This window comes from Leucoraja erinacea, chromosome 10, assembly GCF_028641065.1.
Source record: "Leucoraja erinacea ecotype New England chromosome 10, Leri_hhj_1, whole genome shotgun sequence".
In the NCBI taxonomy this organism is placed as follows: Eukaryota; Metazoa; Chordata; class Chondrichthyes; order Rajiformes; family Rajidae; genus Leucoraja; species Leucoraja erinaceus.
Genome location: NC_073386.1, coordinates 60225896 through 60245134, shown reverse-complemented (window position 1 = coordinate 60245134; position 19239 = coordinate 60225896). Strand labels below are relative to the sequence as shown.

Sequence of the window (19239 nt, the reverse complement as noted above, 5' to 3'; positions counted from 1 at the left end):
ATTCCTAAAAAGTTAATCTGCAAGTCGAAACAGAAAGCTAACTCTAGCATTAATTCTAGAGGGCATATACAAAAACAGGGATGTAATGGACGAGAAGGGAATGGAGGGTTATGGTCTGAGCGCAGGTATATGGGACTAGGGGAGAATACGTGTTCGGCACGGACTAGAAGGGTCGAGATGGCCTGTTTTCCGTGCTGTAATTGTTATATGGTTATATGGTTATATGGTAATGTTAAGGCACTACTAAGGCCACATTTGGAACATTGTGAGTAATATTGGGCACCATATCTGAGGAAGGATGTGCTGGCTCTGGAGAGGGGCCAGAGGAGGTTTACAAGAATTATCCCAGGAATAAGTAGCTTAACCTATGATGAGCATTTCACGGCACTGGGCCTGTACTCACTGGAGTTTAGAAGAATAAGGGAAGACCTCATTGATCATACAGAATAATGAAAGGGTTCGATAGAGTGGATGTGGAGAGGATGTTTCCACTAATGGGAGAGTCTAGGACTAGAGGTCATAGAAACACAGAAAATAGGTGCAGGAGTAGGCCATTCTGCCCTTCGAGCCTGCACCGCCATTCAATATGATCATGGCTGATCATCCAACTCAGTATCCTGTACCTGCCTTCTCTCCATACCCCCTGATCCCTTTAGCCACAAAGGCCACATCCTCTTAAATATAGCCAATGAACTGGCCTCAACTACCTTCTGTGGCAGAGAGTTCCAGAGATTCACCACTCTCTGTGTGAAAAATGTTTTTCTCACATTGATGGCTCAGTCTGCTTTGGACACAGGCACCAACCCCTGTATTCCTATTTTAGCCAGTTACAACCAATTCTGTACATTTTTGACAGCACCTCGGGTGTGATGGGGCTAGTTATTCTAGAGACATGAGAATGCCATAGCCTCAGAATAAAAGGATGTTCTTTTAGGAAGGAGATGATAAGGAATTTCTTTAGAGGGTGGTGAATCTGTGGAATTCTTTGCCACAGAAGGTTGTGGAGGCCAAGTCAATTGATATTTTAAAGCAGAGATAGATAGATTATTGCTTAGTCCAGGTGTCAGAGGTTATGGGGAAAAGGCAACAGAATTGTATTAGGAGGGAGAGATAGATCAGCTATGATTGAATGGCAGAGTAGACTTGATGGACCAAATGGCCTAATTCTACTCCTATACCTTATGAACATGCCCTTATGATCCCCTTTAATCAGTTTAAACAGCGGTCCTGACCCAAAACATCCCCTATCCATGTTCTCCAGAGATGCTGCCTGACCAGCTGAGTTACCCCAGTATTTGCGTCTATCTTAGGGAGATTGTAGTGGACTGGTAGATAGAAGATGGAGCAGTGTAATTTACACTGTCCACACCAGGCCATCACAGGCCATCACAGGCCAAGCATGGACCATCCAAATTGCTATGCAGAGCACCACATTTACAGCAGTATGAAGGGTTAGGGTTCATAAAGTGAAAGGTCACTGGATTTGTGGTGGTTGTGATGGTTTGAAGAAGGGTCTCGACCCGAAACATCACCCATTCCTTCTCTCCAGAGCTGCTGCCTGAGTTACTCCAGCTTTTTGTGTCTGTGTCCCAAACTGAGGTTCTCCCTTGCACATCACTCAAAGGTTAGGCATTACCCATTTACATCACCAGACCCATGACTATCAGTAATGATTCCACAAAGAACAACTTTAGGGTGGCGTAGTGGTGCAGCGGTAGAGCTGCTGCCACCAGAGACCTGGGTTTAATCCTCATTACAGAGTTTAGACTTCCTTCCCGTGACCATTTGGGTTTTCACCGAGAACTTCTGTTTCCTGCCACATTCCAAAAACGTACAGGTTTGTAGATTAATTGGCTTGATATAAATATACATTGTCCCGAATGTGTGTAGGATAGTGTTAATTTGTGGGAATCACTGGTCGGTGTGGACTCAGTGGGCCAAAGGGCCTGTATCCATGCTCTATCTCTAAACTAAAACTAAAACTGTCGTTCACTGAAAATGCTTAAATTGACCAGGGCTTCCTGCTCAATTATCTCTGGGGCACCAAATGTTTGGTATTTACAGTCAGTGTGCATTTACATCTACTCGTTTAAAATATTTAATAAAATGAAACTTTTATTTAGAGTCATAGAGTCAAGCAGGCCCTTCGGCCCAACTCGCCCACACCGCCAACAATAGCCCGGCTACACTAGTCCCACTTGCCTGCGCTTGGTACATATCCCTCCAAACCTGTCCTATCCATATACCTGTCTAACTTCAACAATGGGATAGTCCCAGCCTCAACTACCTCCTCTGGCAGCTTGTTCCATACACCCACCCTTTGTGTGAAAAAGTTATCTCCTGGATTTATATTAAATCTTTTTCCCTTAACTTTGAACCTATGTTCTCTGGTTCTCGATGGCCCTAGTCTGGGCCAAAGGCTCTGTGCATCTACCCGATCTATTCCTCTCATGATTTTGTACACCTCTGTAACATCACCCCTCATCCTCCCACGCTCCATGGAATAGTCCCAGCCTACTCAACCTCTCCCTATGGCTCACACCCTCTAGTCCTGGCAACATCCTTGTAAATATTTTCTGAACCCTTTCAAGATTGTCAATATCTTTCCTCTAACATGGTGCCCAGAACCGAACACAATATTCTAGATGTCAAAGTGTCAAAAGCCTTTTTGACCACATCTACCTGCGACTCCACCTTCAAGGAACCATGCACTTGTACTCCTAGATCCCTCTCTGCTCCACAGCACCACCCGGAGAAGGTGCAAGACACTGCAGATTGTGGAGCAAAAAACAAAGTGCTGTAGGAACTCAGAGAGTCAGGCAGCATTTGTGGAGGGAAATAAGCAGACAACATTTTGGCCATCGGTGAATCTGGCCATCATGGGCAAGTTCTTTCAGAGATGCTGCCTGAACTGCTGAGTAACTCCAGCACTGTGTGTGTTTTTTAATCCACTTGTCCATGAGCACAGCCAATGTTTGTGTTTTATTCAGTCAAGGCACATCAAGCATTGGTGAGCCGCTGGGCTGGCTGTAACTAGCTGAAAGCAGCCGGTGACTGGAGCTGGTCTCTGCTCTACAAGCAGTGCCCTGGCTGCCTTTGTTTGTAGCCACAACAAGGTAAAGTCACAGGGACCCTACAAATGTGGAGCTGAGCGCTACCCTGGCAGTCCACTGCCTCACTGGACAACATGACCAGCCACTCCCAGGGAATTCATCAGCTACTGCAGGCAGAGAAACGGGCAAAGGAGAAGTTAGAAGAGGCCAAGAAGCGTGAGTAAACTAAACTATTAACAAACGCAAGCTCGCCCACTCTCACTGACAGCGAAAGATAGTTGCAGCACACTGGAGAAATCGAAGCACCAACATCATTATTGTAGAGGAAGCATTGATATTAGATTCTTAAGCCGTTGAACAAATTGTACTTCAAAAACAACATAAATTGTACCGATTAAAGTTTTAGTTGAGTTTATTATTGTCATGCGCACCGAGGTACAACAAAAAGCTTCAGTTTGTGTGCTCTCCAGTCAAAGATCACACATGAATATAACCAAACCATCCACATTACACAGATACAGGATGAAGTGTACAGCATTTAGTGCAAGTCAAGAGTGTTTTATTGTCATATGTCCTGAAATGGAATAATTATGTTCTTATATAAACTCTGGAAACACCATAAAACGCAAAGAAGTTCAGTATACACAAAAATACAGTATATAAAATTGAAGCCTGATTAAAGATAGTTTAAATGTCTCCAGTGAAGTAGATGGGAGGTCAGGACCGCTCCCTTGCTGATGAGAGGACGGTTCAGTTACCGGATCACAGCTGGGCCAAAACTATTTGTGAATGTAGCATTTTGCTCAGCAGCAACTTCAGAGCGCACTTCCTTCTGGCCATAAATGTATACATGCCACAACACTGCAACAGCTTGTGCGCAAAGAGAAGGGACATGAGAGGTACAAACATGCCTTGCCCGATATAGCAGGGAGCTGTACACTCCACTGGGAAAGACAGGGCAGCCATGAATGTTTTAGGGGCAAGAGATTTCTCCACTGACATAGCACTGTTAGACAAACATGTAGTGAAAGCTGCTGAAATACTGCCCGCAGTATCATCAGGGTAAACATAGAACATAGAGCAGTCAGCACAAGCCCATCAGCCTATACATACTACACCTGACGGCAACTTAAACTAATTTCCTCTGCCTGCATGTGATCCATATTCCTCTATTCCCAAACTTTTCCCTCTCAACTAAAACCAAAGCCTTTTATCAGAGGTACCTGTAAATAACTGTGACATGAGAACATGTTAGTCGCTTGGTAAAGAATGATTTCCTCCAGAGATTGGCTGATCCATACAGACCATGACTGTAGAAATGTGTAGGAAGGAACTGCAGGTGCTGGTTTAACCCGAAGATAGACACAAAGTGCTGGAGTAACTCAGCAAGACATGGCAGCATCTCTGGAGAGAAGGAATGGGTGACATTTTGGCACAAGGTCTTTCTTCAGGCTGTAGAAATGTTGATTACTTGCACAGAATAGGCAATGAAGCAGCGGTAAAATTGCTGCATTACAGCACCAGAGACCAAGGTACGATTCTGACTACCGGTGCTGTCGGTGTGGAGTTTGCACACTCCCTGTGACCGCGTGGGGTTTCTACAGTTTCCTCCCACATTCCAAATGCTGTATCAGGGGCAGGTCAGGTTTGTAAGTTATTTGGCCTCAGTAAACTGATCATTGTGTGTAGGATAGTGCTAGTATACGGGAACAACTGGTTGGCGCAGACTCAGTGGGCCGAAGGGCCTGTTTCCTCGCTCTAAAACTAAAACTAAAATGAATCCGAGAAGCAAACTGATTTTAAAGTTTGCAGCCTCAGACTGTTATTCATTCATCTAAAAGCAGCCAGCTTAGCTTCCTCACTGCAGGTCTGTGCGTCCATGTTGGAGCCACTAGCGTCTGCTGGGGTCAGCCTTAGTAGAAGCCAGGGCCCCAGCTGTCTCCTGCCATGCCCAGGCACCGATGGTTCACAGGTTCCCTGCCTTTGGGAGGGGCATAGGCTCTATCAGAGGGTGTGGATTGCAACAGAAGCCAGACCTGGCCTTCACTAAACATGAACACAGGGAAACAGCCTCCGTTCCCCTCTTCTCCTCAATCTTATAAAGTGTTTCAAATCATGAGAGGACTAGATCGAGTAGATGCACCGAGTCTTTTGCCCAGAGTTGGTGAATCGAGGACCAGAGGACATAGATTTAAGGTGAAGGGGAAAAGATTCAATAGGAAGCTGAGGGGTAACTTTTTCACACAAAGGGTGGTGGATGCATTGAACAAGCTGCCAGAGGAGATAGTTGAGACAGGGACTATCCCAACATTTAAGAAATGGTTAGACAGGTATATGGATGTGACAGGTTTGGAGGGACATGGCCCAAATGCAGGCAGGTGGTGACTAGTGCAGCTGGGACATTTTGGCCTGTGTTGGCTAGTTGGGCTGAAAGTTTCGATGCTGTATCATTCTATGATTCCTCTGGGGAAAGCGGGACACTTGGCTGGGCATGATTCACTCAGCAGCAGAAACGTCTCTAGACAAGGTCCAACTGATCTGTGGTTCCATCATCCACTGCCTCCAACCAATATGCCCTGCATCTACAGGGAAATACAGGGTAGATTTTCACAATCCTCACAAGGCTATCATGGTGTTATTAGTTTGTTTTTGTACTTTGTTTTATTGTCCTTGCTTTAACCAGTCAAGACCCCAAAATATCAGTTCCATCCATCTCCAACCTGGCCCCTTGTCAATGAGCAACAATTGTCACTCCTAACAGGAAGTGTTGAAAACAGGGCCAAAAGAGCAGGAGGGACCTGCAGATGCTGGATTATCCGGAAAATAGACACAAAGTGGTGGAGTAACTAAGCGGGTCACGCAGCATCTCTGGAAAACGTGAAAATAAATCTTGGGTCAGAACCCTTCTTAAGACTGAAAGTAGAAGGGGGTAGAAACTAGAGGTAGGGAAAGGCCAGATACATGAGGGCTGGCAATAGATGACCAACGAATGGTGGAGCCCGGAATTGGCTGGGAAATAGATGAAAACAAAGGCAAACAGGGATGCGAACAATGGAACTAGTCGGACAACTAGGGGCAGGGGTAGAGTGAGAGGGAATGCCGGGGTTACTTGAAATTAGACCAATTAAAGTTCATACCACACGTCTTGGGCCATTTGTGAACAAGCATCTTACTAGAGGCTTCAAGCTGTCCCCTTTATGACCACAGTATAGTTGAGTTTATTATTGTTACGTATACCGAGACACAATGAAACACTTGTAGCTGATCTTCACAGTTTACAAGATGCCTGGTTATAAAAGTACTTCCCCAAGGTTTGCACTCCACACCTCTTTTTGGAATGGGAACTACTTCTAAATTGCGTGATCAACTTTCAAGTGAGAACTGCAAAAGTGGATGTTTCCAATTCGGTAGATTTCTTATTTACATCATCCTAGACAGTGTGATGTCGTTGTTCCACACGTCTTCTGCCTTTTCAGCATTGTTCCCTCGTCAACTTCCCTGTTAACTCCTCCATCTCCACAAACACCCACTGCACCGCCCACAGCATCTGCTCATGTAACCACAGGTCATAGAACGTAGATCAGGACAACACAGGAGCAGACCCTTTGGCCCATAATGTCCATGCCGAACGTGACGCTAGGCCAAACCAATCTCTGCCTGCATCTAAATGCAGCCTCACCTACGTCTTTTATAACTGCAACTTCCTTACCAAGAAAAAAAAGTCTAAAGTTTAGTATATGGAAATAAAAGGCAGAAAACTCACTGACTGAATAGGAGGGGAGGGGGGGGGAGTGGGGGGGGGGGGGGGGGGGGGGGGGGGGGGGGGGGGGGGGAGAGGGTGTTGGCGGGGGGAGCGGGGGGAGATTATCATGCATGTGGCCCCATTAACTCAGTATTAATTCTGTAATGCGCTGTAAGGTGGATATTGTTCTTGAATTGTATGGTAAAACTTAACTTGAAAATGCAAGCCTGACAATCACCCCCTGTGAAAGATGCAAGGTCCTTTCAAATAACTTTTGCTCCCCAAATACAAGCCATATTTATCACAGCCAAATCCCAACACCCCAATCAGCATCAATGTCAACAAAGTATTGATGGTCGAGAGCTGCAGGTTCCTTAAGTGTAAATGTCACCGATAATTTGTCCAGCACCAACCACTTTGAGGTCATGGCCGAGAATGCACACCCATGCTCCTCCTTCATCAGGCGACTGAGAAAGTACTGCATGTGTCCAGCAACCTTACCAAGGTTCTACAGATGCACCATGGAGGAATTCATCCTTGTGGGTTGCAACACAGGCTGGTTTGGGAACAGCTCTGCCCAGGTCCATGAGAAATTGCAGAGAGTTGGGACATAGTCCAGTCCATCTCACAGTCCAAACTGCCCATCATCGACTTCATGTACATTTCACATTGCCTGGAGAAAATAGGCAACAATGATACACAACATGGTGTGTGTTCTGGGTGCTAATGTTACTAAGCCAAACAAACAACTTGCGATTATGCGAGTATTTCATGACAGTCACATTGGTTTCCTCAATTGCTATTCAGGTTCTTGGATATTGTCCATCTATGCTTTACACAATCGGGGAATGCAGCCAACATAATCAAGGACCTTCTCAACCCAGTCATTTACTTTTTTCTCTTCCGTCAGGCAGAAGACATAAAGACTTGAGAACAGGTGGTACTAGATTCCGGAGCAGCTTTATCAAACAACTGAATGAAACAAGAAAATGCGGATGCTGGTTTATACCAACAATAGACAGTAACGCAGCGGGTCAGGCAGTAGTCTGGAAATAAGGGATGGGTGATGAGCCTTCTGAAGAAGTGTCCCATCCCGAAACATTACCTATCCTGATATTGCCTGAGCCGCTGAGTTACTCCAGCTCTTTATGTCTATCTACTGAATGGTTTTTCCATATGTTTGGGTGTAGTCTCAATCGCTCAACCTACTTCATTGCCAACGTTGGACCATTCCTCTGAAACTTTTAACATTATAACCTTGTAACACTAACACTATATTCTGCTATTTTTGATCATTTTTCTTTTTGCATCATATTTAGCGCAGACATTGTGGGCCGGAGGGCCTGTTCTTGTGCTGATACTGTTCTATGTATCAGTCCATGGGACAATAATAAGCCAGCACCATGCCATAAGTAGAAGGTAGAGGCGCCTGTACATTGCAGACCCCAGCTATGACTGTAAGAAACAGGGGGAGCCAGACCAGGAGTGGACCAACTAGTCTACAGTTCTGCTCCATCATCCATTAGTATCAAGTCTGATCTGTTTTATTTTCACACACAGGGTGGGTGTATGGAACGAGCTGTCAGATGAGGTAGTTGAGGCAGGGACTATCACAATGTTTTAGGAACATTTGGATAGGTACATGTACAGGAAAGGTTTAAAGGGAAATGGGCTAACACAGGCGGGTGGGACTAGTGTAGATGGGGCATGTTGGTTGCTGTGTGCAAGGTGACTGAAGGGCCCCTTTCCACACTGTATCACTCTACCTTGGTGCCATTGCTCAGCACAATGTGTATGTCCTTCAATTTCCCCAGTATCCAGTCAGGCTGTGGAAGCAAAGCAACTCCACGCAGGGCAGCTCCCCCCAGGGTTAGTGCCTCATCAAGTGGGTGGTAGAGAGAGCCAAGGGACATGCTGTGACTGGGGACACATGGAACTGCAGATGCTGGTTTACACACAAAAAACAGAGTGCTGGAGTAACTCAGCGGGTCAGGCAGCATCTGTGGAGAACATGGATAGGTGACGTTTCACAGAGTGCTGGAGTAACTCAGCGGGTCAGGCAGCATCTCTGGAGAACATGGATAGGTGACAGTTCTGGTCTGGGCCCTTCTTCAGACTGAAGCTCTGATGGGTCAGTGTAGTTGTCAGTATGTGGAACGTACATCACACTCTCCCATCCCCACAGAGCTCCCTGAGGAAAGGTAGCCGCGAATGCAATCTCTCCGCCGGCCATCACGTTACATCACCAGCCATAAGGCTACATACAGCTCGCAGCGGCTGTGAGAAATGGGTTTGTATATAAAAAAGACAGCCGTCTTGTCCAGTTAGATTTTGTGCTTCAGGATCTGAATGAAATTGGTGCACAGGAGGGCGGAATCCGTGTAGAAAGTGCATACACCGTCAGTAAGGAATGATTGGAGGCATATGCCGGAAAGACTTACAGGTATAAGATGCTGTTTGTTGGACCAGCCGCGGCCGCTGCTCCATCCTCCGCCTCCAGTGTGTTTATCGTTGTTTATCAGACTCGCGGTTCCGTCGGTATGAAGCCCTAATCAGGCATTTTGTTTTGTCAACGTTACCTGCAGGGAAGGGCAGGCGGCTGAAGCAGGCAAAGAGCGAGGCACAAGCTGAGATTGATCAATACCGCCTACAACGCGAGAGGGAATTTAAACACAAACAAGATTCGGTGCGTATTGATCCAAATCAAATGCGTTTCATGCCTGCCTCTGGAAAGTCAGCTTTGGGAGGGGGTGGGGATAGCAATAGATGACATTTTGGGTCGGGACCCTTCATCAGTATAAACCAGCAGTTCCCAATGTTCATATTGGGTTGCAAGCTGCCCAAGCAGAATATGAGATGTCCGGAATCTGATGACATTGGTCAGAGAGTAGGTGGTCACACCTTTGCCAAATAGATTCCGTGGAAACGGAGTCTTATGATGACCAATGTATAGGAAGGAACTGCAGATGCTGGTTTACACCGAATATACGCTGCAGTGCTGGAGGCTCTGCTTAGGCCAACGTGGTCTCCCAGTTGCCAAATACTTTAACCCCCCCTCCTCCGCCCCCTTCCCATTCCCACACTGACCTTTCTGGCCTGGGCCTCCTCCACTGTCAGAGTGAGGCCCAACACAAATTGGAGGAACAGCAACTTATAGTTTGCTTCAACAGCTAACAACCCAGTGGTATGAACATTGACTTCTCTAACTGCCAGTCACCCTTGCTTTCCCTCTCTCTCCATCCCTCCCCACCTTAGTTCTTCGACTAGTTTCACTGTCCTCCTGATTAAATTTGCCTCGTTCTCACCTTTCCCATAGCTAACAATGAACCATTCTATATTTCCTTTGAGCATTGACTTTGATCTGTCATTTTCTCACCTTATCTTTCCATATCTCTATGTCTCCCTCTCCCCGACTTTAACCATATAACCATATAACAATTACAGCACAGAAACAGGCCACTGTGGCCCTTCTATTCCGTGCCGAACACGTACTCTCACCTAGTCCCATCTACCTGCATTCCAAACATAACCCTCCGTTCCTTTCCCGTCCATATACCTATCCAATTTATTTTTAAATGATAAAATCGAACCAGCCTCTACCACTTCCACTGGAAGCTCATTCCACACAGCCACCACTCTCTGAGTAAAGAAGTTCCCCCTCATGTTACCCCTAAACTTTTGCCTCTTAATTCTCAAATCATGTCCTCTTGTTTGAATCTTCCCTACTCTCAATGGAAAAAGCTTATCCACGTCAACTCTGTCTATCCCTCTCATAATTTTAAAGACCTCTATCAAGTCCCCCCTAAACCTTCTGCGCTCCAAAGAATAAAGCCCTAACTTGTTCAACCTTTCTCTGTAACTTAGGTGCTGAAACCCAGGCAACATTCTAGTAAATCTCTAAGTCTGAAGAAGGGTCTCGATTCCGCCTGCCCAGAGATGCTGCCTGTCCCGCTGAGTTATTCCAGCACTTTGTGTCTGTTGGCTGATGGCCAAGTACCATTTTGTTTTGCTCGCCAAAAGCAGGGAATCAACCAGACCACCTGAGAGAACTCAGGCCTTTATAGCTCTTTGACACAAACCAAATTTGTTCATTTGTAGGAAGGAACTGCAGATGCTGGTTTACACCAAAGATAGACACAAAATGCTGGAGTAACTCAGCAGGTCAGGCAGCATCTCTGGAGAGAAGAAATATGTGACATTTCAGGTCGGAACCTTTCCTGCCTCTTTAAAATCAAAATTAATTAAATGTCTTGTTAGAACAAATGGCAATACATCAGGCACACATAAACCTTGTTTTAAAGAAAAATAATGTTACAATGAACAATGGCATTTGATGGATCCCTTTACAAATGTGGCAAAGTCGTTAATTACCAGTTCTATTTTGGAGTTATTAGCTATGCTGGTAGAGGTATCATTAACTTTCTCCCTGGCCACATGCCAAACATCAGCTCATGGTTTTATGTTTTGATGATAAAGTCACGGTGTTGAGGAGTTGTACAACAGGCCCCTCATCCACCCTGTCTATAATGACCAAGTTGGCTTTCTGGGCTAGACACAAAATGCTGGAGTGAATCAACGGGTCAGACAGCATTTCCAGAGAATAGGAATAGGTGACGTTTTGGGTCGAGATCCTTCTTCAGACTGAGTGTCAGGGAAAAGGGAAACAAGAAAGATAAATGGCGATATAGAACAAATGAATGAATGATATGCAAAAAAAAAGTAACAATGAGAAAGGAAAGAAGCCATTGTTAGCTGTGGCCTGGGCAAAAACAAGTTCCTGATGAGACTCAACAAGGCGACTTTGAAGCTAGTACAATGACTTTGGTGGGAGAGGAACAGAGGGAGAGTGGATGCAAGGGTTGCTTGAGGTTAAAGAAATTAATGTTCACACCGCTGGGGTGTAAGCTGCCCAAGCAAAATATGAGGTGCTGTTTGGCTCCAATTTGCATTTGGCCTCACTCAAGTTCAAGTGCGTTTATTGTCATGTGTCCCTGTATAGGACAATGAAATTCTTGCTTTGCTTAAGCACACTGAAAATAGTAGGCATTTACTACAAAACAGATAAATGTGTACATACACCATGATATAAATATATACACACATGAATAAATAAACTGGTAAAGTGCAAATAACAGAAAGTGGTTATTAATAATCAGAGTTTTGTCCGAGCCAGGTTTAATAGCCTGATGGCTGTGGGGAAGTAGCTATTCCTGAACCTGGTTGTTGCGGTCTTCAGGCTCCTGTACCTTCTACCTGAAGGTAGCAGGGAGATGAGTGTGTGGCCAGGATGGTGTGGGTCTTTGATGATACTGCCAGCCTTTTTGAGGCAGCGACTGCGATAAATCCCCTCGATGGAAGGAAGGTCAGAGCCGATGATGGACTGGGCTTTTTGTAGTCTTTTCCTCTCCAGGGCGCTCAAATTGCTGAACCAAGCCACGATGCAACGGTCAGCATGCTCTCGACTGTGCACCTGTAGAAGTTAGAGAGTCCTCCTTGACAATCCGACTCTCGGTAATCTTCTCAGGAAGTAGAGGCGCTGATGAGCTTTTTTGATAATTGTGTTAGTGTTCTCGGACCAGGAAAGATCTTCAGAGATGTGCACGCCCAGGAATTTGAAGTTCTTGACCCTTTCAACCATCGACCCATTGATATAAATGGGGCTGTGGGTCCCCCTCCTACTCCTTCCAAAGTCCACAATCAGTTCCTTGGTTTTGCTAGTGTTGAGGGCCAGGTTATTGCGCTGGCACCATATGGACAGTTGCTCGATCTCTCTTCTGTACTCTGACTCATCCCCATCAGTGATACGTCCCACAATAGTGGTGTCGTCAGCGAACTTGATGATGGGGTTCGCACTGTGGTTCGCTACGCAGTCATGAGTATAGAGTGAGTACAGCAGGGGGCTGAGCACGCAGCCTTGAGGTGCTCCCGTGCTGATTGTTATCGAGGCTGACACATTTCCACCAATGCGAACAGACTGTGGTCTGTGGATGAAGAAGTCGAGGATCCAATTGCAGAGGGATGCGCAGAGACCCGGTTCTGCGAGTTTGCTAACCAGTTTGGAGGGGATGATTGTGTTAAATGCTGAGCTGTAATCAATGAATAACAGCCTGACATATGAGTTTTTGTTGTCCAAGTGGTCCAGTGCAGAGTGGAGGGCCAGCGAGATCGCATCCACCGTTGATCTGTTGTGGCGGTAAGCGAACTGCAGTGGGTCTAGGTTTTTGTCGAGGTAGGAGTTGATTTGCTCCATGATCAGCCTCTCAAAGCACTTCATCACCACCGGCGTTAGTGCCACTGGTCGATAGTCATTGAGGCACGTCACCTTACTCTTCTTGGGCACCGGTATAATTGATGCCCTTTTAAAGCAGATGGGGACCTCAGACCTCAGAAGTGAGAGGTTGAAAATGTCCGTAAAAACCCCCGCCAGTTGGTCCGCACAGGTTTTTAGAACACGACCGGGTATACCATCAGGACCAGGTGCTTTTCGGGGGTTCACCCTCTGAAGGATTTTCTGACATCGGCTTCTGTGACTGAGACTGAAATGCCATCACAGCGAATGGGTGATCGGGAAGGCACATCAGTATTCTCCCTGTCAAAGCGTGCGTAAAACGCATTGAGCTCGTCAGGGAGTGATGTTACACCAACATTCGAGCTGCCTCCTGGTTTTGCCTTGTAGGAGGTGATTGCATTCAGGCCCTGCCACAGCTGCCGAACATCTGTCTCGTCCTCCAGTTTGGAGCAGAAGTCCCTTTTGGCCTTTTTGATGGCCTTACCAAGGTCGTATCTGGTCTTCATGTAGGCCACTGTATCATTGGAGGTGAATGCCCTGTGTCTGGACTTCAGGAGAGTGCGGATCTCAAAGTTCATCCAAGGTTTCTGATTGGGAAACACTCGGAAGGGTTTTGTAGGGATGCAGTCCTCCACACCTTTCTTTATGAAGTCTGTAACGACAGTGGCATATTCGTTACAATATTGGAGGCGCAGGACAGAAAGGTCAGTGTGGGAATGGGAAGGAGAATTAAAGTGTTTGGCAACTGGGAGATCAGGTAGGTCCAGGCGGACTGAGCGGAGGTGAGCATTATGGGCTGGTCCCATTTGCCTGAATTTGGCCAACAGTCTTCTGAACCCTTCATGTTCATATATTCGTCCAAATGTCATTTAAAAGCATCCACAACATCCTCTGATAGCTCATTCCAGATACGGACTCACCTCTGAGTGAACAAGTGGCTCCTGAAGTTCACCCTCCCTTCTCACCTTAAGCCTATTCCCTCTAGTTTTAGAATCCTCTACCCTGGGAAAAAGACAGTGAGTGTTCACTTTATCCATGCCCCTCATGACCTTGTACACCACGGTAGGTCAACCCTAAGCTTCCTACACTCAAAACAAAAGTCCCAGCCTATCCAACCTCTCCCTATAACTCAAAGCTGCAAGTCCAGGTGACATCCTGGTGAATTTTTTCAGCACCCGATCCAACTTAGTGACCCTTCCGGTAGCTGGATGACCAGAACTCCACACTCTGCTCTAACGACTTGCACAGCTGCATCATCATGTCCCCACATGGTATGGGCAGGGAGTGTAACACCAGCAGCAATTATATATCTCTTCCTTTGAACTGACGTTGTGGGAGCTCTGTCAGGAGAGTTCCCATCCTCATCTTGACTTATTATTGGCAAGAAGCAGCGGCGGTTTCGCTATAATTCCATGATGATAACAACACTTTAGCCATCATGGACACTGCACAAACGGCTTCATGGAAGCTAATTGTCTGATGACAATATCATTTGATTTGCTAGCCCAAAACAGGGGATCAAATAGACCATCCAGTGAGAGAAAGACGGGGGGGGGGGGGGGGGGGGGGGGTTACTCTGTCCATAGTTACTCTGGAATTTTGTGTCTTTCTATGGTAAACCAGCATCTGCAGCTCCTTGTTGCAACAGCATTGTACCTTATTCCAGCATTTTCCTGAGAGTGGTCAAAGAGGCAGACCAACTGGAGGCCAATTGAAATCTTGAATGTTTACACAACAAATATCGTACTGCCATCAAGTGTTTCCAAAACGCTTGAAACAGGAATTCCAGGCATGTTTCTCCCATTTACTATAAACATCAGATTCCCAGGATGGAAATGTCAAACTCATAGCTTTAAGGTGAGAGGGGGGAAAGTTGAAAGGAGATGCATGAGGCAGGTTTATTACACAGTGGGTGCCTGGAACACGCTGCCAGGGATGGTGGTGGAGACAGATACGATTGTGGCTTTTAGATAGACACATGTGCCTGCATGGAATGGAAGGATATGGATCACGTGCAGGCAGGTAAGAGTTGGTTTTGGCATTGTGTTCAGCACAGACATTGTGGGCCGAAGGGCCTGTTCCTGTGCTGTACTATTCTATGGTCTATGATCTACCTCTGCTTTCTCCTAGATAATGGGATCTCAAGGTAATATTTTGGCTCACGTGGATGAACAGACCAAGACAAGAATCAATGAGCTAATCAGCAACCATGAGCAGAACAGCGAGAAGGTGCTGCAGAAGCTCTTGGGGCTGGTTTGTGAAATCAAACCGGAAATCCATGTCAATTACAGAGACACCGGCAACTATTGACTGGAGGGCTGGAGATAGCAAACCTGATCAAACTGACGACATGCTTTGATTACAGACAACTGTGGCTGGATAATACTCCATTGATGCCAAAACATTGTATCTTCTTAATTGTGAATGCCTTGGGACTTGTTCCTGGTATTAAAGGTGCTGTATAAAAACAAGGCTTTGCTACTGATTTCTATTCTTAACCCCTTCCTATAAATATCCACTGAGTCTTGCAGTCACAAGGTTAGGCAAACTATACAATGCTGAGAACTATATTCTGCTCTATATCTTCCCCTTTGCTCTATCTACTGGACTTGAGTTTGACGATTAACTTCATGTCAATAATTTTTTAGATTAATATTATCTCGTGTAGCGAGGTACAGTGAAAAGCTTTTTGTTGCACGCCATCCAGTTAGTGAAAGAATCTACATGATTACAATCGAGCCGTACACAGTGTACAGATACAGAATAAAGGGTAAACGTTGAGAACAAGATAAAGCCCAGTAAAGTCAAATCAAAAATAGTTCGAAGGTCTCCAAGGCAGGTCATTGGTGATAGGATGGTCAGTTGCCTGATAACAGCTTGGAAGAAACTGTCCTTGAATGTGGAGGTGGGCGTTTTCATACTTCTGTACCTCTTGCCTGATGGGAGAGGGGAGAAGAGGGAGTGATCAACGAGGGCGAGACTGGTGTTTGATTATGTTGCAGGCCTTGCCGAGGCAGCGTGAAGTGTAGATGGAGTCGATAGAAGGGTTGGTTTGTGTGATGGTCTGGGCTGCGTCCACAATTCTCTGCAATTTCTCATGGTCTTTGATGGAGCTGTTCCAAAACCATGGGACCTGGGTTTGATTCTGACCTCGGGTGCTGTCTGTGTGGAATTTGCATGTGTTCGCATGGGTTTTCTCCGGTTTCCTCCCACATCCCAAAGGCGTTCGGCTTTATAGGTTAATAGACCTCTGTAAATTGTCCTCAGTGTGTTGAGTGTGCTTGAGAAGGTGGGTTAACATGGTACTAATGTAAATACGTGATCGATGGTTGCTGTGGACCCGATGGTTGAAGGGCCTGTGCAAGAGCGGAACTCACTATCAAAACATGGAGGGGACGGGGGACACAAATTTCTTGCCGGCCGTGAGCGCATGCGCACACTCACACATGTGCGCGATGCTTCGGAGGCTCAATCCAGCGTTAAATGCAGCTCAACTGTGCCTGTCTCACCGGGTTAACTAACAGCCCTGTCTGGACTGACGGGATACCAGTGCTGCTTCTCCGCGCTGGCCATATTTCCCACAAGCGGGGATGTCGCCCACCTCTCAAAGCATGGGGGGGACGTGTCCCCTCTGGGCCCCCCGGCTTTTCCGCCCCTGGTCCTGTGTCCATGCTGTACCTTTCAATCTATCAATCAATAAATCAGAAATATTGATTCACTAAATATATCTGAAAATACTGAGGAGTTGTTGTTTTATCTATCACATTCATTAAAAAAAACTGTTAAATTTTGTCTCAAATTAGTATAGTATCCAAAATATAATTTTATCGATCTTTTGCTTAGAGTAGGGGAATCGAGAACCAGAAGACATGGCTTTAAGGTGAGGGTGGAATGATTTGATAGGAACCTGAGGATAAACGTTTTACACAAAGGGTGGTGGGTGTATGGAATGAGCTGCCAGAGGAGGTAGTTGAGGCAGGGACTATTGCAACATTTAAGAAACATTTAGACAGGGATAGTATAGGTTTGGAGGGATATGGACCAAACGCGGGCAGGTGGCGCTAGTTCAGATGGGACATGTTGGTCGGTGTGGGCAAGCTGGGCTGAAGGGCCTGTTTCCACGCTGAATGATTTTATGACTCTCCTGTTGTCAGTGATAGTAGCTTGACACCAGGTTCGGTTCCCAGAATCTGTCTTATCCTCCTACACTTGGGCTCATGGTTCAAAGCTGTAACAGACTCTGCCGATTCCATGCCCTGTGTGATCACAGTTTGATGTATTTGGCATTGGGATGGCTGGGCCCGAGCTCCCTGTCTGTTCCCTTGTTACCAGACTGCTAAACAGCTTCCTTCCACAGGCTGTGAGGCTGCTAAACAGTCACTCCACCTGATTCTGCTGCTTTTGCACTGACAATTTAATAACTGGCACTGAGTAATAACCCTGGCACTGGCTCAGGCCACTTAAATCAGATGCCCTGGACATTTTATGACTTTTTTTTTTTCTACTTGTATTTTAATTTTGCATTTTTTACCTGCACTTTTTTTTAAACTATTCGTACTGTTTTTATCAGGAACTGGATTGTTTTATTTATGCGTGAAATGTTTAATATTTTATGTGCGATGCTCCGGTATTCCCTGAGAAACGTCTTCTCATTTTACACTGTACAATTGTTGCTTTGCATGATGACAATAAAGAATGATAATGATAATGATAATGATAAGCCTTTAGGGACAGTCACCTTCAATGTCACACTTTCTACATAAATACCTGATGGACAGGGTTAAGTGTGCACCATCTCTATTGATCCCATTGTTAAAACATTCAAATCCATCTTAGCTTTCTGAATTCAATTCAATTCAATTCAACTTTAATGTCATTGCACAGATACAAGAATGGGTACAACGAAATGCAGTTTAGCGTCAGTCCATAGTAGTAATAGTGCAATATAGAAATAAAAATGCAGAATAAGCAAACAATGTGGACGGAGAGACTGGAGAAATCTATCGGCGGGACTCCGAGTTCAGCAATGTGATAGTGTTGTTGTAGAAGCTGTTCCTCATCTTACTTGTACAAGACCTGAGGCTCCTGTACCGCCTCCCTGATGGGAGGAGGGCAAACAGTCCATGGTTAGGGTGGGATGGGTCTTTGATGATCTTCCCGAACCGTCTCAGACACCGTTTTTGGTGGAGAGCATCCATGGCAGGGAGCGGGGCACCGATGATGTGCTGAGCGGTTTTCACCACCCGTTGTAGTGCCTTCCTGTCCTCTACGGTGCAACTGCTGTACCATACCGTGAAGCAGGTGGTCAGGATGCTTTCGATGGTACAGCGGTAAAAGTTGGTCAGGATCTGGGGGGACAGGTGAACTTTCTTGAGCCTCCTCAGGAAGTAAAGGCGCTGCTGCGCCTTTTTGATCAGCTTGTAGGTATTGAGGGACCAGGACAGATCTTCCGAGATGTGTACCCCGAGGAATTTGTAGTTGGAGACGCGCTCCACCTCAGTCCCGTTTATATGGATGGGGGTATGTCTGCCCCCTCTGTTCTTCCAGAAGTCAACACTAATTTCCTTTGTCTTCTTGGAGTTGAGGACAAGGTTATTGTTGGCACACCAGGTGGTCAGGTGCTGGACCTCATCCCTGTAGGCTGACTCGTCGTTGTCACTGATCAGCCCTACCACCGTGGTGTCATCGGCAAATTTAATGATGGCGTTGGTGCCATTCTTAGGGATGCAGTCATGGGTGAAGAGGGGGTAGAGGAGAGGGCTGAGCACACAGCCCTGTGGCACGCCGGTGTTCAGTGTTATAGTGGAGGAGGTGAGGGTGTTGACCCTAACAGACTGTGGTCTGTTGGTGAGGAAATCCAGTGTCCATTTGCAGAGGGAGGTGGTGATGCCAAGTCCGCTGAGTTTGGTGATCAAGTTGGCGGGGATGACAATGTTAAAGGCGGAGCTGAAATCAATGAACAGCAACCTGATGTAGGTGTTATTGCTGTCCAGGTGGGTCAGGGCAGAGTGTAGGTCCGCCGATATGGCGTCCTCTGTAGACCTGTTGGTCCGGTAGGCAAACTGAGGCAGGTGATTCAAAATCGCTCCCGGCACTTTCGCCCCGGCAGCTCTGCAGATCCCACTTTATCTGTGAGTGAATGGGTTCAGTAAATC

The 19239-nt window shown here is 46.2% G+C and overlaps 1 protein-coding gene across 1 annotated transcript; it reads left to right on the top strand.

Annotated features, from left to right (window-relative positions):
- The first annotated feature begins 3112 nt into the window (after positions 1-3112).
- Positions 3113-15555, top strand: LOC129701284 (V-type proton ATPase subunit G 3-like). Its single transcript, XM_055642452.1, has 3 exons — positions 3113-3269; positions 9381-9481; positions 15215-15555. The coding sequence occupies exons 1-3, from the start codon at positions 3188-3190 to the stop codon at positions 15392-15394; spliced, it is 363 nt and encodes a 120-aa protein (XP_055498427.1). The 5' UTR covers positions 3113-3187; the 3' UTR covers positions 15395-15555.
- The last annotated feature ends 3684 nt before the right edge of the window (positions 15556-19239 follow it).

Excerpts from the sequence above, each read along its gene's own strand:
- LOC129701284 (XM_055642452.1), top strand. The coding sequence starts at position 3,188 with ATGACCAGCCACTCCCAGGGAATTCATCAGCTACTGCAGGCAGAGAAA. Across the intron at positions 3,270-9,380 it reads GTTAGAAGAGGCCAAGAAGC|GGAAGGGCAGGCGGCTGAAG; the intron begins GTGAGTAAACTA and ends CGTTACCTGCAG. Across the intron at positions 9,482-15,214 it reads TTAAACACAAACAAGATTCG|ATAATGGGATCTCAAGGTAA; the intron begins GTGCGTATTGAT and ends GCTTTCTCCTAG.